The 17,240-nt window shown below is 40.4% G+C and overlaps 1 protein-coding gene across 5 annotated transcripts in view; it reads right to left on the bottom strand.

Annotated features, from left to right (window-relative positions):
* MACROH2A1 (macroH2A.1 histone) overlaps positions 1-16,728 on the bottom strand; it is a 47,607-nt gene extending 30,879 nt beyond the window's left edge. For 4 of the 5 annotated variants that reach the window (XM_069772712.1, XM_069772714.1, XM_069772713.1 and 1 more), the window contains exons 1-2: positions 16,579-16,728; positions 8,020-8,220 (exon numbers count right to left, since the gene is read on the bottom strand). In XM_069772712.1, the coding sequence (XP_069628813.1) occupies positions 8,020-8,191 (172 nt within the window). In that variant the 5' untranslated portion in view covers positions 8,192-8,220; positions 16,579-16,728. Of the gene's footprint in view, positions 1-3,205; positions 3,348-8,019; positions 8,221-16,578 lie in introns of those variants that run through there. The other variant, XM_009913280.2, reaches the window with a different exon arrangement.
* Between the last annotated feature and the right edge of the window lie 512 nt (positions 16,729-17,240).

The following is a 17,240-nucleotide window of genomic DNA, read 5'->3' as shown; positions in this document are numbered from 1 at the left end:
AAAAGACATAGCCTATTTCTTCTCCACTGACTTCAAGAATCCTGATCTAACTCAAATTAACCTTTTTTCTTTTTGAATGGAGCTTCCTCTACCTAGCAGTTTACACTTTGCTGTTACTCCTAACAGTTTACGTATGTTTTAGAAATGCACTCAAACATGATTAATATAACTGCTGCCAGACGTTACTTGATCAAGTGCAGCATGTATGCTTTGGTCTGGCTGTTAGAGAGTACAGGAGACTACTCAGGTCTTAAGACTTGGTCCTAGCTTAGTCTTTCACCTTTGCAGGCACGTGTTAGGAACTTGCATTTCCAAACATTAAAGAAGTCAAGTGGCAGATGCCAATGAACATAAATAACATTATTAACAAAAGAAAAAGAGGAGAGGACTTCATCTTGTAATTTGGGATTTTACAGAAGTAACGCCAAACCCCGGCCTTGAAAGAGGAAATGGATATGTGTATCAAGGGTGTGCATACCCATGCCCCTACAAAGAGGAACAAGATATACAAGTCAGTGTCAAAGGCTTTACTGAACAATGACCAAAGCTGATGTAATCCATATATGCTGTGCTCTCATTTTTATAGTGTACTCATTTCAACGTGATCTGGCAGATGGTGATAATGGTTTTGTTAGATACTGCCTCTGACAGTGAAGTGGGATTCGGTGTTTATTACTGAAAATATTATGACTCATTAAATTGCTGTTGTCTCAAAGTCCTTCCGCCACATCAAGTCTTTTTGTACCAAGATAGCAATGGAAGCCATAATCAATACAAGTACCTGTAGACAAATACAACTGTTATTATTTAGAAGAAAAATATTTACAAATCTTTTTCCCCATTACTTTACAGAAGCTGTATAGGAGTGACTATATAGCATGTTCAACACCTTTTTCTGGAAAAATCTATGTCTTGAGAACAAAGCATGTAAAAAAAAAATCTATTACTTTGGGTGTTCTGTGGTAGGAGAATGTATGGACTAGCTATAACTTCACTGGAGCAAAAAGTACATCTAGCCTGACATCCTGTCCCTAGCTAGTGCCCAAGAGCAGATGCTCAAGAGCTTTAAAGGAACAGGCAAACTTAAAATGCTATTTTTCCAGAACATTCCTTCTGATTTCAGCCATGTGCAGCTGAGTGGTTTCCCAACTTAGAAATGTCATCTTTGTGTTTAGTCCCTCAATGGATTTTGTTTCTATGGATGTGTCTAACTGTTTTCTGAAACCATTCAGAATGGTTTGGTATCCATTTTTGGTATCCATAACATCTTATGGTAACAAGGCTCACTACACCACAGACATTTTTGCAGTTTGGAGGAAAAGTACCTCCTGTTTGTTTTAAAAATACTGTATTTCACTGTATACCCCCTAAATTTCTTTTTCCCCAATGGAGTTGATATTGGGGATGGAGAATCTCATCTGACTGCACCTAAGAATCCACATAGAATTTCATCCCTAAAAGAAATTCAGGGATAAATGTACTGTGGAAAAAGACTGAAGACCAAACACATAGCACGATCTGAACTCAGGCATTCTTAACTAATCCTTAAGGAAAAAAGGGGAAAAAAGTAATGCTTACAATACTTGATGTAAGAACTTCTGAAGTTTGAGAAAATCCAAGGAAAGAAACTGCTTGCTAAATACTGCATGCTACTCTAGAAAGGTAGGATGTCTTCCTGCTTTCTAGCTATTTGTGCTACAACTGTCAGTCACAGCAATAAAGGGCCAAAGAAGAAAAGACTTAAGCTTTATAGATTCTTTTGTTCTTCTCAACAAGAGATACAAGACAAAGGGTAGGAAAAAAATGTGTAGCAAAATCAGCCACTTTTTTTTTTTACTCTTTACTTAAACTCCATTCTTCAAAACAAAGGGCGATACCAATTATTAAATTGAACAGCAATTTATAGTAGTAGTCATTACTTTGTTGCAACTTGGCCAAATAAATAGATGTAATTACTGTTACTAGAATAAAAAGTATTTAATTCTAGTTCTAAGGATATTAAAATATAACTAAAATTTAACATTTTAAAGGGAGAAAATAATTCAGTGACCATGATGTAAAAACCAAACCAACCCAGCCCAGCATTTTGTACATTATCGCAATATGACACATGTCACAATGCAAATTCTGATGCATATTTACCCCTCTGAGATAAATGTCTATATTTACATATCAGTATGCACTGTTAGGGCTTTTATTATGAGAAAATGCTTTGGCTTTTATTGTTTTTCATCAAACCTGATCTGTGTAGCTTGGAGAATACCTTAGGACCCTAATCAGTTAAGTAATTTTGTATCGACTTAGCTTTTGTGACTCCCCACTGAAGTTTACGGGACTACAAGATAAGATAGGCACATACATTAAGTGTTTACAGGGTTGGAGCCAAGGAAGGGCTTATCAGTGAAAAGAAAACTCTTCATTTTTGTACATTTCAAGCAGACTGATTCATACATTTGTAAGTTCAGAAAGTTGGTCATTCAACTGGCAACAATGCAAAGTTTTATATCTAAAGTACAAGTACAGCAACTTTGAATTATGACAATCTCACTTCTCTTAAGAGCATGACACAAGTCTTATGTAAAAGAGGCATGTTACAAAGGAGCTTTGCTATGCTGATATTTTTGAAAGGTCTCTGCTTGTGAGGCTATTGCCATAAACAACCCTGCTGTATTTTAGGTCCAGTATTAATCCATATTAAAAACACACTGGATCTGAAGAGGTAGTTTCATGCTTGCTCAAGTTAAGGCACAAACCCCTAATTTATTTTAAACCTCTTTTGGGACATAGTTTGTGGCACAACAGCATAATAGGGATTAGTGTTTCTAAAGCTGCCTGTTTAAATAGAAGAAATGTATCTTGGTAGTGAATGCACGTTTCAACAGTATCAAAAAGATACTGTCAATTAATTCTCTTCTTAAATTTCATTACTCCCTAAGGACCATTATTTATGGTAGTCTCAGAATGCCTGGAACTTGAATCTGCTTTTAACCTAATGCTTTTTTACTGTGGACCTCTGAGCTCCCCTCTGCTTCCAAGCAGAAGTTCAGTAGTACATCTGCTTTGACAAACAGGGCAAATCATTGTTTTCCTCTGTGACCCTGTAAAAATTTTCAGCAGCAAGCAGAACACAAGAGGTGAACAGCAGTTCAAGTTGATCAGCTTGCACATCGGAAAGTGAGCATCTGAAGTGAGCAGTTAAACTTACTGCATTCAGGAAGGACTTTCATTTTGCAGCCAATCAGCAGCTGGCTTAAGAAAGTTTTCCACATCGAAAATTAATCAAGATGAATATGCAACGAACTGAGCTCCAGCACATGAACCTCCATTAAGGGGTGACATCAGAAAGCCTGAAAACAAAAACTCAGGTAAGCACCAGAATGCCTCAGATGCAATTCTAACCATGGGATTCGAAAGGTGCTTATTTTACATTTTAACAAAATACACAATCAACAGTACACAATGGGCAATAAAAATCCAGCTGTGAAAAAATTCTAATGGAGAAAACAGACATTTAACATTTTCTCCTACCTTACTTCAGTATGTACAGAACAAATATAAATCAAAGTTTCATTTCTTCTGTATTCCTGTTCTCCTGCTGTTTTATAAACTACTTCTCCTCATTTGCTATGACATTTTGGCAATTGAAAATTATTTACAGTGTAGAGAAGACGATGGGGGGCAGGGGGAGCAGAAATCACTTGCAGGCCTGGTTCTTGCTGCTTTTAAATATGCTCAAGAGATTTCTATTTTTTAAGGGCAAAGGAGTATCTTTTTCAGTCAATAAGAAAGTTTGGACTATATTGTAACTTGTGCAAGCTATAGATCTGAAGGGAACATACCTGATTACCTGTACGGCTGGACCAGTTCTGACAAATACAAACCATACAACTTCACCTGAGTGGCTGTAATGCCCCAAATGAAGTCTGTGGACACCCTCTTGACTGACCTAGGGGTTTTTTTTGTTGTTGGGTTGTTTGGGGGTTTTTTTTGACATAAACTGATACTGATGCTCTACTTTGCAGAGAAAATAAGGAGTGGATTGCAGTTTTCCAAAGTACACGTTAGAGAAAGTAAATAGGCAATGAATCATTGTAGAACAAGTGCCACAATAAGTAAAGAAGACAAAAGGAACTGCTAATGCTGAACTCGCCAGCTTAAAGCAGTTGATAATGCTTAGAATTAGTTCTGCAGCACAAACAGAAATCAATCAAATATTCTGACTACTCCCAGCAAGATAGACAGTGCTGCATGAACTGCTACTGCAAAGAAAAAGAAATAAGGACCATGCATTATAGTTCTTCAGCATGCATGCTATTCCTTCAGAGTAAAGAAAGGAAGTATATACACTTGCTTCAATATCAGTAAAATTCAAAGGTACTTTCAGCACGTTCACCCACAAACACATACTTGCATCCTATTTAGAGTGAAAAATCACACATTATTTCCTTAGATGAAAAGCAGGAAAGAATAAGCAGGTGGTATGCTTAAGAAACCAAACTGCATACACTGGGTGTGCTGATGAGAGGATTATTTTGTAGTATTACTTGTAGGTAACAAGAACCTTTAGGGGATAAGTAAGGGAAGGAGAATACTCACTGTGCAACCTGCTTATATGTCAAGTATGTGAGATAAGGAAAAACACTTTTTTAGCTGAAGACCAGAAGTCAAATTGTACATCTAATATTATAGTAGTTTTATTATTATTATTTTTAAAGTTACTATAACAGACAACACAGGGAAGATGTACTCCAGTCAGCCCCTGTAGAAGCTGTCAGAAGCCAAGAGACTGAAAAGCAGCACAGCAAAGACACACAGTTTTTAGTTCACAGCAACTGAAGCAGCCAGACTAATTCCTGTGTGCTAAAACAGTGCATGTTCCTGCTAGCAGAGCTGTACTGTGTATAAACATGCTAATACAAAAGTACAAGAACAAGATAAACGTAGTTTTAAAAGCACTTTGTTGGGCACAGACTAAAGAAGGGCTTAAATTACAAATGGGCCCATACACTACAAGAAATTATAGATGTGTATTTTTACTTTCTGAGGAGTAGCCGTACATACACGGTAACAGTAAGTTACCTTCAAAATACAAAGCAGAGAAAGTCATAACTACAGATGGATCCAGAACAGAACTCCAAGTCTGAACAGCTGGAAGCATTATGGAAGTTCAAATCTCAAATTGAACCAACCCAAAATCCAGATCTGAGCACATTATGGGCTAATTTCACGTTTACATCAGAGTTAAACTTTAGCAAAGGCCAGCAAAATTTAGCACCTCATCTTCTAAAGGATTAAAGTCAGTGCCATATTCTGCACACACATGAACTAGTTTTCAAACCTTAGTAGGTTCCTTTCTATTAGGTCACGTCTCTGTCATTTCCCCTCCTAGTCTTTTCTGAAGTTCTTCTTTCCTACAACTGCTTTTGATATTTTACGTTCTTCCTCTCCTTCCTGGATGCACAGGATTGCTTTTTTGATTTAGCCAATTTATTAGCATGCCATTTCACATGGTCTCCTTCCTATTATGTCACGTTCCTGCCTTTATTTTGAAATGGTTGAAATGCTTTGATTTAGTCTCAGATCATGTGCTGACATGAGCATCTTTAAAAACTCTCCTGGAGAGAAGTCAGGATTTCTCTGGTTTTGTGAAGTAGTAACTGCCAAGAGGCAAAAAAGAACACAAACCAAAAATCTCCAAGCACCCCATTTCAAGGGAGTGTTTCTGCATTATAATGAAAAAGAAGAATGACCTGAAGTTCAGAAAACATACTGAGCATTAAAGGCTAAAAAATTGCACTACATCAGAGTGTGAAAAACTTACAGAAAGAGAAGGGGAAAAAAACCCCCAAACCCCACCAGACTGAAACAGTCATAAAACATAAAACTATTACTAACTCAGTAAGGAAAGAAAAGAGTATCTGTGCTTTTGAGATGCATCTATGTATAAGAATGAAAGAAACCCCTGAGATACAGGATACTAGGACTATCTACCTAGCCTTCAGAGGAGAGGAAAAAAAAAGCTTAAAAATATTTAAAGGGAGAAAAAGGAAGGTACTTTTCCCCTTAGCTCTTGCCACCTCCCTTTTTTCTTTTTCCTAAAGAAGTGATGTGTGCAACTTTTTTTTGACTTTTTGTTGTTGTTAATCTCAGACAGCTTCCCAGGATGCACAGCAGTTAAAAGAAACACCTTTATTTCCCCAGCCTATTCTTAGCTGCCTAAACCATCACTGCCTCAGTAAACACTTTAAATCAAACAGTTAACCAATAACATGTGCTGATCATTAGCAGTGCCTTAAGCTCACCTGTATTGTTCTGTTTCTTTAAAAGGGCAGCATTCAAAGCACCCTTCACCCTAAGAAGCATTTTATTTGAGTTGTTATTGCTGTAAGCAGGAACCCAGCTGAAGGAAATGTTAATTTTTTAAGGCCATCTATGAAGTTTAAAAGCATTCTTTTAAAGAAAAGGCCCAAATAAAGAAAACTATGAACATGAACAAGTGATGGGAAAAAAAAAAAAGGATATTTGATGGCTGAGAAAATTCAATAATGTAATATGAACACCTTACAGAAAACAAGCACTCCATTAATTATTTTCTAATGTTACCAATCTTCATCTTTAGGGGAAGAAGAAACTTTAGGGACAAAATATCAGCCTATTTCTGTTCTTCAATGTCAACACCCATTATAAGGTGTACCTAAAATTGTCTTAAGAGTCAGGTCACTTCAGTTTTAAATACTCCCAGCAAAGTTAAGCACAAAGTAGCAAAGCATGTGGTTTAAGTCAAAGAAAGAATGAACTTCCTCAGAGGCTCAGCACACCATTATAGCTTAAAGACCACTGTCCCTTGAAACACTTGAACCTGCTGCAACCAGAACACTGACATAAGTAGATACACTGTAAAAAGAAACACTGCTGCGAGAAATGAGATCCGGTTCAAGCTTTTCCTTAGTTGTGCTAATAGAATCTGTCTCCGAACACTGATCCATCTAGCACTTGTGCTTTTTGCTAGATCCCTAGCCTGCAGGTATATGCTTGTAAGTCAATCCAGCCACGTGAATGTGACTGAACTGGTGGTTTATTCTTACCCATTTTTAATTTTTTTTTTTTTTTTTTAAGCAAACCAATATTGCAAAAAGCCCATATGTTGATGCTGTTACAGTGGGGTTAATATTCTGTTCAGAAGACTACTTTTGTAATGTTGTTTGTGGGGTAAATTTGCAATGTTTTAAGTTTCGTTTGAGAGGAGAACTGCTATATAAATATCTTTACTTGCATGTCTAGTTGTGTATGTCTTTGGGGAAAGCATTTTCTTCCTTTGAAGCTTCTTGCTAAATGGAGGAAAAATAATACTTTTATCCTCCAAGAAGGTGCTGTGAGGATGAGATAATTATTTAAGGTGTTCTCATTCTGATGTGATGAGAGGAACAGAGAAAGGACTGCAATTATAAGCAAATAAGCTACGTTGATCTGGGGCAGATGAACAGAGTGTGCATTTATATACAGACTCAACCAAACAAATTGCTTATAGCATATGCAGTCTCAAAAATAATCTGTAAATTGAACAAAAATGTTTAAACAATGCTGTAAGCAATCTCAGCCCTCTGTAAACACCGAGAAACTCTCTGTTTAAAAGGAATGTATGTGCTTAACAGACAATTACAACCCAAACAAAGCCATCAGGCACAAAACTGGAGCAGGAAGGGCTGCAACACTGCAGCTCCAGTCCATATGCATTGATGTTAGTAGGAATTCTTCTGACTGCCTATGTGGAAGAAGAGTGTTTACAACAGGTCAAAGCAAATCCAGTGCTGGAATGCACAAAAGCCGTCAAAGCTCTGATGTAGGGGTGAGGGTACCCTGATTTTGGCTCAGATGTGCGATCAGCACAGCACTTACTTCAGCTATAACTTTTTTAGTCATCTATAAATCAGAGGGTCTTTTTGTGGTTTTTTTCTGTGCAAATTCAGTTTGTATTATTACTTTCACTGCTGCTATTTCACATTGTTCAGCAAAACCTACCAGTCAGATATTCCAGTACAGCAGCCATGTACACTGGAGCACCAACACCAATTCTGTACTTCGGGTGGCCTTTCTTAATGTAACGTAGCATTCTTCCAACAGGGAATATGACCCCAGCCTTTGCGGAGCGGGAAGTCTTGGTTGACTTCTTCTTTCCACCCCTGCTGGACATTTTGTCTGTATTGGGTCTGGAACAGCACTCTATATATAAAGAAGGGAAAAAAAAAAAAGTTATCAATAAGGACTGATGCTGTAATACCATATATTGAATTTCAAGACAGATCAGTATTTTGTGTTAGGCAATGCATTAGGGTGCCTAAAACATACACACAAGTTGCCTTTTCAGAGTATATACAAAAAGAACCTAAAAAAATGTACACAGAATGTTTACTTGCCATTGTCATCTTGGCATAATTTTATACAGTAAATATATAAGCCAGAGAAATTATTTCATTTAAATCTGCTTTGGAATTACTTTCCTGAAATTCTTAACAGATTAAACCGGGTACCATTAATGGAGCAAAGTGTGTTAACTACCTAACGTAAAACAGAGCTTATGCATTAAAGCTGAGGATGCTTTCTGCAAGGAGACTGACACAACCCTCTGCTCTTTGAGAAAAACTCTTGATTGTGCATTTGAACAACTGTGGTGGGACTGTTACACTCATGAATAACTATGTTCCTAACCAGGAAAAAAATGCATCCACTAAAGGTTTCGTAAAGTGTATTCACCTTTCTTAAAGAATTAGATTTTTACGCATGTGTGAATTTACAGAACAAAGGCCTAAGCATGGCAAAATACATCTCCTGTACACTAAATGTTCTATTTTTAGAAAGATCTGAAATGAACACCTTGAGATTTGAACCAAACGGATACCAACTATCTCCACATCGAAGACTGTACTGCTTCAACATGCCCTCTAGGAATCTGATGAACTTCAATCTGCCACCTTTCCTTAACATAACAGTGGTCTAAACACCCAGCAGATATCTGACAACTGTATCTCAGTTTATGTCGGTGAAGAAACCTACTGCTGATACAGCTGTCAAACATATTTTTTTCTCTTTGATTTCTGCTCAGGCTGTAAATAGAAGCTGACAAATCTGAAGAGGTGGACAGTTTGCAGGCTTTCAAGGTACCTTTGAAGGTTTAGATGATGCACTGGGTTTTGAAATTAACTCAGAGGAAAGGAAACAGTCCCCATCTCCCCCTCCCTCCCTCCTGTGTGTCTGAACTCTAGGGAAACCAGCAGTATGCATCAGTGATACACATACCCCTGTACATCCTACTTCTTTCCTGGCTGCACAAATCCTACCTAATACAAATGCAAATTCGCTGGTGTGTTTATATACTCCACAATGAAACCCCTTTAAGCCTGCTTTCCCATCACACCAGTTCTCCACTTGTCTTTTTGTCTCTCATTTATTCTGAATTCTGTCCTTGTCCTTATAAACTTAACTGTATTTGCCATAGGTCTGAATCCACAACAATTGACTGAGCTCAGACTTAGGCAAAACAGGTTCACCAACCCCACTTCTAAGTTTTGCAACTTCTGCTCTGTGCTGACATGTCCTGCAGTCTTTTAAATCTCCATGAGTCACTGAGATTCAGACTACATAACTACCAAATGAAGACCACTCAGGATAACTAAAGAAATGCAAGTATCAAACATTTCTTTTCCTTTCCACTTCCACACTCCATTCATCAGAGCCTATACTTGCATAGCACATTAAGTAAAATAAATGCAACGGGCTCACTGCTTGTTAAAGGTAAAGGAAATAATCCCATCTTATTAGCTCAGATGAAAGTCACGCTACATTTATGAAACTGATGTCAAAACACAGACAGGAAACTTTGGAGGAGGGAAGCCATCAAAAGGGCTTCTTCCCCTTTCCTCTGCTGTGAACTCAGCTCTGTAACAACTATTATTCTGTAAAGAAGAGGACAAAAGCCAATTTTCTTGCCTTGAGAAACTGCCTAACTGGAGCTCACAACTCGTTTCAAAAACCTTCCATTTAATTTCATTTTCTCATCTAGTTAGCTCTGTCTTTGTTAGCAGAAAGGCTGGGTGTGGCTTTGAGTTGGTTATGGACTTTCTGCCAGAAATTATTTTCATAGTTCAAAATCCATTTTCATCAATACTACAGATGTTTAATCTCACAAATGTTGAGAAGTTCATTGAATCAAACACCAGGGAAAGCTGCATGAGAATTACCTGTGCTTCTAGCTTCCCCCATAATTCCTTTAGTTTGTAACTGATAGATGAATGATGAAAAACATAATTTTTCCAGGGAAAACCTGCAAACCTTGAGCAGTAAAAGTCTATTAACCATTTGGCTTATGAGTTTATGGGAGAGTCAGAATAGCTGGAAGATAATATGGAAACCCTTACTTCCTGATGTTGGGGTTTTTTTTTCTTTGGGAGAGTGTCATCTAGCCATCATCTGCATTTGGATCAAAGTATGAGTAATGCAGCAACACAGAATTACTGCCAAAGAGGCTTTGAAGGAGCTGGAGTAAATACAGCTCACCCAATCTAAAAATCCAAATGAAAGACACACATGGATGGCCATGCTGTAGCTGGTAACAGAAAGAGATGAAAGAGCACTGCCCTTTCATTTTTAGTTCCAAGAAAATGACTATTCATAGACAAATAATGGAAATGGTTTCTTCATATGTCGAAACAAATAGGTACTGTGTATCACTGCCTCTGGATACATACCACCTATTCAAAGTGATGCTAAGTTTGTTGTTAACATACTGCCAATTGTCATTGGTCATGCTGAACCAACCTCCCCTATACCAGCCTTGAGCAAAACACTTTGCTGTTAGCTTCCAACCTCTTTCATCTGGTCTTCAGAAGATGTTCTTCCCTTTAACGTACTATTTTCTACCTAATACCTCCAAGCCTCCTGTCATCTGCAGCTAACGCCTACCCGTATATAAAATGGTGTATTTTTTTTCTTTCATAATAAGCTTATTTCTGCAAACTCTAGAAGTTAATTCCCCCCTTTATTTTATACTCCTGGTGACATTTCTCTTGTTAATATTCAGGATAACCCTGGACCTCTCTTGGCAATTAACTGGATCCTCTCATACTGTACATTAAAGAGCCTTCTAGCTTTAAGTTTATTTGTGAGGAAAAAATTTGCCTGAACCAGAACGGTGGGAGACTTGCACACTGAAAAAAGCAAGAACTTCTGGAACTTTTAGTATCAAAGGTGAAACGCAATAAAGATGAGTTTCAGATCTTCCTGTCTCAAGGATCCCATTCCTACAACATGTGGTGAATCACTGTATCTTTAGATGTTGGGGGTGGAGGGAGGGAAATTCCAATTAAGTTTCAAGTACCACTTTTAATTCTGCCAACCATGCAATTCGGAAGGGGAAAAAGAGAGCCTGCCATGGAAGACCTTTTTCAGGCTTACGTATGGATTCAGGATCATTACTTTGCAGAACCTGTTTGTCCTGCCTTTGAGCTGAGGGATGGCCCAATGAGCTCTCAAAGTTTCTTCTCTAGTTCCAGTTCTCCACAGCAAAAGAAAAGGGAAAGAGATTTCACTTGCAACAGCCACCAAAAGATGTATTGAAGTTAAATGTAAAGAGCATGGCAACAGATCAAAAACCAAAGAAAACTCTGTGCCTTACATGTTCTCAAATGGTTTATCTTTGTAACACCAGAAACTCTGGAATGCTGCCAACATTAATGAACCAGAGCTGTTTGCTGAGTCACTGCTAGCCAGCAGATGAGGGAGGCAACCAAAGGGAACCTTATCACACGTGCCATAGTTCAGACAAGATTTGAACAGGATCATTTACAGTTAAAAAAAAAAAAAAATCACAGTCAATGACAGTCAGTAGACCAGTCCTTTCTCTTCTTCCCTCTCTCTTGCCTTTGCAATGCATTTACTGAGCAACTCTGCCATATACATAGCATCTTCAAAGAGTTGACAATAAAGTGATTTTGTTTCAATGTGACAGTTCACAAAATTATCACTGTGATAATCGGGGGATATCACCAAGGAGTCAACTTATCCAAGACCACCTTTGACTTCAAATCAAATTTAATGCTATATTCTTCAGTGGCTCTGCTGTGCTTGGACACAGATTGCCCTGTTGCAGAATTTAGCACCAGATTCATAGCCTTTTGAAAACCCCTTAAAGACTGCAGTGAGATTCGTACTGCTTTCTAAGATCTCAAAATTCACAGAAATGAGAATCTGATGGTATATTAATTTGGCTCACAGCAAAGATTCAAGCTACAAGGCTCCTCTACTGTCACATCTTTGTGAGCCAGATATAAATTCTCTAAGAAACAAAACAATATCAAGGTGTAGTGATGAAATCAGCATTATTAAAATTTTTCTGTTTAAAATTGGCTGTAGTAACTCTTGTTGGCCATATTTTTCTGTGTGAAGATCAACACTCCACTAAACCACACTTTCAAATACTATCTTCCTAAAATGCACATAGGCATCTGTTTTTCTGAAAGCTTTAACATCACATAATTCTGAAAGTACAGCCTGCACATCCTGGTAAAGTGATACCTAATTTCCAAGTACCAGTACTTCATTAGCTCAGTCAATTTGATGCTTTCATCAAACAGTAGTAATAAAAACCGCCTGCTATTAATAGTTTTCAGGTACTGGTTCTTAATGACTTGACAAATTACTAAGAATGCTACTGCTGTCAGGCAGGGACTGTTCTGATCATGGGCTTACATTGGTGTATTAACTGCACTCAGCAAACAGATGATTAAATTTAGATCTACGTGATCACATCAGCAGTGTTGTGGAATCCAGGAGACTATTGCTACAATGGGAAAAATACTAAGATTTAGTAATTGTTTTTTCTTCTTTCCAGTACAAAGACTAAGCCAGAAAGTTCATTTCTGTATCACAAGAGATTAACTGCAATGCTATTTTCTTTCCATTGTTTCAAAAGATTAACAATGTAAGTGCTGCCATTCTCTCTTAAATCTATTTATGTACTATAATAATAGCTGATCGCTGAACTCTTTTTGAAAAGGTGCATTTGAATTTGCTTTGACAACTAACTTGCTCTGTTCTTGGCTAATCAGAAGCTAGTCTGGCATATTTATAAAATGCACTGCTCATAGTCGGTATAAAATGGTCTCTAATAATGCTTGCCTAGCACAACAGTGTCTCAGTCTGTGACTGTGGCTTCTAGGTACGACAGTAATAAAAGAAGAGCTAATCACTCAGTTATTGTTTGATCTGATGTGATTTCAAATTTTAGCTTAAGTGCTTTATCAAAGCAATAACTCTTTGTGGTCTGAAACAGACAGAGGAGTGAAACTGGTTGTGATAGAGCAGTTCCACCACTACATTAATTTCTCATCTGAAAAGGTAACACCATACATACATTTAATTTCACTTAGAAAACCAAGAGAACATTCCTCATCTAGGAATGCCCAATAGGTGTACTTTCTGTTGAAGATTAGTAAGACTAAAATTCCCATAGTGATAACGTAAAGGATGGGAAAAAGAGGAATAACATTTTCACAAAATCTGTGTGCAAAACAAAATATTGTTGCACAATTGTATTCAACTGGCGAAAGTCCCTCCCTCCCACAATGGGTCTGAAACCCCAAAACAAATATCCCCTTAATGCGCAAACCCCCACTATGAACAGTACTGGGAGAATGACAACAGTTTTAGCTGGGCATCCTGCCACCAATAGTCAGGAAAACGTAAATACAATTGTCTTCACTGACCACTGCTGGGAGTACTAGCATGAAATCAAGCCCATTTGTGCATTATAGCTTGTTGTATACTAGGGAGGAAGCATAAAATTTGATACAGGATGTTAAATCACTGGACCATTTATGAATTCAATGTTCAGAAAAACTGTTTTAAAGAACATTTTGAAAACTTTGCCCCTTGACATTTTTGGAAGAAAGCAAAAACGCAATAAGGAATTTACATGGATGCTTCCAAGGCAAAATCCAGATGTAGAATGAAATTTAAGATAGACGCCACGCTGCTGAGGGAAGGGAGTGCAAAAACTTGACCCACTGAGAAGGCCATGAATGGTGTGATTCTAGCACCACTCCTTTTGGAGCAAGGACCACGAGCTGAATCCTGCCCATACTCTTTAAGGAGGGGTCTGGGTAAGGAACTATAGCTTCTTTACATGTCTATAGCCTCTTTCCCTGACAAGTGAGCAAGCACTGCACTCTTCTCACAAACACTGCACGTTTCTTTTCCGATTTACCTCTAGGAAGCACTGGGCTGACAAAACCTAATGCTCACTGCAGTGCCCACTGGGTCAATATTCCCTCTCCCAAGGGAGGCGCTCTCCAGAGGCTCCTTTTTTCCTCTTGTGGCATCAGTTCCAGATTCCTGCTCCTTTAACCCTACTTCACAACCTTGTTGGGGCAGGACTACCATTTATGCAGAACAGACAACAGGCCATGATCCTGGCTGACAGAGTTGTACAAAAATACTTTTGAATTTCTTTGGGAAAGCAAGATTTTGACCATTCTTCAGGAATGTGACTATATCACCTATCTTATCATGAGAATATCTTTTATCAAAGCTCATTGCTGTGTATTGAAATTTTACCTGCAGAACCAGGCAACTCCTAAGGACAATTTTAAACATGCTGATTTATTTTAAGACTAAGTTTGCAATGGTCGATTTTTCTTTTTGCTAATGCTGATCTATAAAACAAGCAGTGCTCAAGCACTCTTCCTATATTACTGTCATTAGGCCAAATTCTAGGCTTACTACTAGTTTTTAGATCAGTTATGGCTTAATCCACACTGTCAACATTTGGCTTTACTGGCTATTAGAAGGGTATGCCTTACACACAACAAATAAAGTTACTCTTTAATAACCCAGAAAGCCTAGAAGATTTCAGCGTGAAAGATTATGATACATAACACAGCAAAACAACCTGCAACCATTACTAAGTAAACAACAATATAATTCCTTTCTTTCAGAACACTTAAAAAAACCAAACCACGCAACACATTGGGAAGTTTTCTAGGACCACTTGATACAAAATGTCTCATGCCCAATTACATTAAAATGTATTTTTCAAAGCAACTGTAATTGTCTTGTTCCTGCCAAAATCTTTTAACTCTGGGTTGTGCCTAAGAACCCAGGTTCCGTTTTTATTAATTGCTCACTTGCTCCTTAGCTCATTTATTTTTTCTACTCTTAGGAATGGGGGAGGCAGTGGATCTGCAAAGTTCCCTACAGACCTGTTGCTAAGTGACAGCCACACACAGTCCTGGGGAAAAAGAAAAAAAAAAAAGGTCTTTCGTCTGTATGGTCAAGAGATAAATAACAAGCCTCATCCAGATATATTTCAACAACCAGTCTCCTTCCATCACCGTAAATGAAGCAACCTCAGTTTTATACCACCCTATGTGCATATGAGCTGGTTCCAACTGCCAGCTTCAGATGCAAATTCATGGGCCTTCTGCAACTTACTTCTAAAGCTTACAGAGAAAACAAAGGGATTATAGGAAGATATGAGTTACAGAAACAGTTCGTTCCCCTTACTGTCTTCTACATGCACGAATATGTCAGTCTTCGGTCTAAATCCAGGCGCTTCTGTGATATACCTTGTGCCAAGTCTTAGGAACCTGCATTCACCTGCGTCTTGCAGTACTTGCAGTCCCCTATGAGAAACACCCACACCCAGAGACAGTCCGTATAGGTTGCTCAAATCCTGCAGGCAGACATATTGCAGGCTATACGAGAAGTGACAGTTCTAAAAGAATATGGGGCCCTGCTTCTAACCGAACATTAATTTTTACCACTCTCGGAAGCCTTTGCTTACGGTTTTAAAAATGTCATTCGGCCTTTTTTTTATTAAGTCATTCACATGCAGCGGGTAACTTTTATGCCTCGGTTTCTTCCTCCCAAAGCGAAACACACCGAAAACACGTTCAGCTGCCTTTCACTTGCGCTTTTTGCGGTCTCTCCAGATTATCTTCTCCTGCCCGATGACCCGAGGTGGGAAAAAACGAAGAAGGAGTCCGTGCGTGTGTATAAAGGCAGCGAGACGTGAGGAACGGCGGCTCGACCCCCCCCCGAGCCGTTCCTTGAAACCTCCCGGCAGGGTGGGCGAGCGACCGTCTGCGGGGTGTCCGCTGGACTCCTTCCAGCCGCCGTACCGTAACCCAGATGCAGCTTCTACAGAAATAAAAACCCCGCTGCCACCATTTCGCTGGGAGCCGGGTAGAATCTTCCCGGCTTCACCCCAGGCACGACAAGAAGAGGCAAGAACCCACAGACCGCCCGGCGCGGCCCGGGCCCCCGCTTTTCCTCAGGGAAGGGCGGGGAAAGGGGGGCCAGCACCCCACCTTCCTCACAGACCACCCCCGCTCGGCTCGGCGACCCTGGCACCCCGGCCCGGCTGCCACCCCGCCGCGGAAAAGCCCCCTCAGCGTCGTCGTCGTCCGTCCGTGTACCCCCCCCCCCCTCCTCCCGCCTCCTTCCCCACACGGCGGGCGGCCGTACGTAAGGCGGGCGAACCCTTTCGCGCCGGGTACGGCGGTGCGAACCGCACCAGTGACTTACAGCGCGGCCTCCGGCGGCAAGATGTCTCCCGACGGCCGGCGGCGGCCCCGCTCCCGCTGCCCTCCCTCCTCCTCCTCCTCCTCCTCCGCCGCCGCTGCCTCCGCTCCGCTCCGCCCGCGGGGCCAACGGGAACGGCTCGACGGGCTGGCGGCGAACTCCCACAATGCCTTGCGCGCCCCCCGCGTCACATCCCTCCCTCCCTCCCCGCCTAGGCCCCTCCCCTCTCCCCTCACGGCGGCCGTTGGCGGGGCCCGCGGTTCGCCGTCCCCTCACGGAGACCCGGGGCCGGGGGGAATCGTTCGCCTCTTCGCCTCTGGCAGCGGTACGAGGTCTCCCGCTTCGCCGGTACAGGCCCTCGGCTGCCCGCCCCCCACCCCAGGCGGGGAGCGAGGCCCTCCGGCCCCCGTGGCAGCTGGCTGCCATGCGGGCGACCGGCTTGGCTGTGTGGGGCTGGGCCTTGGCACCGCGTCCTCCACAGCTGCTCCTCGCCGGGCCATTGTGTACAAACGTGTTGGCTCCTAAATCTTCAGCGGCGAGGACAAGGCCGGGGTGGGGGGTAAGGGGGGGGGTTAATGCCACATTCCTCCTGAAAGGAAGTTTTTGGTTCGGGAAGGGAGCGAGGGACTGGATGGTTAGCGCTGGCGCGAGGCGTTAACGCGCTT

The sequence above is a fragment of the Haliaeetus albicilla genome, chromosome 27 (assembly GCF_947461875.1).
Source record: "Haliaeetus albicilla chromosome 27, bHalAlb1.1, whole genome shotgun sequence".
NCBI lineage: Eukaryota > Metazoa > Chordata > Aves > Accipitriformes > Accipitridae > Haliaeetus > Haliaeetus albicilla.
This window is presented reverse-complemented; position numbering and strand designations above follow the sequence as displayed.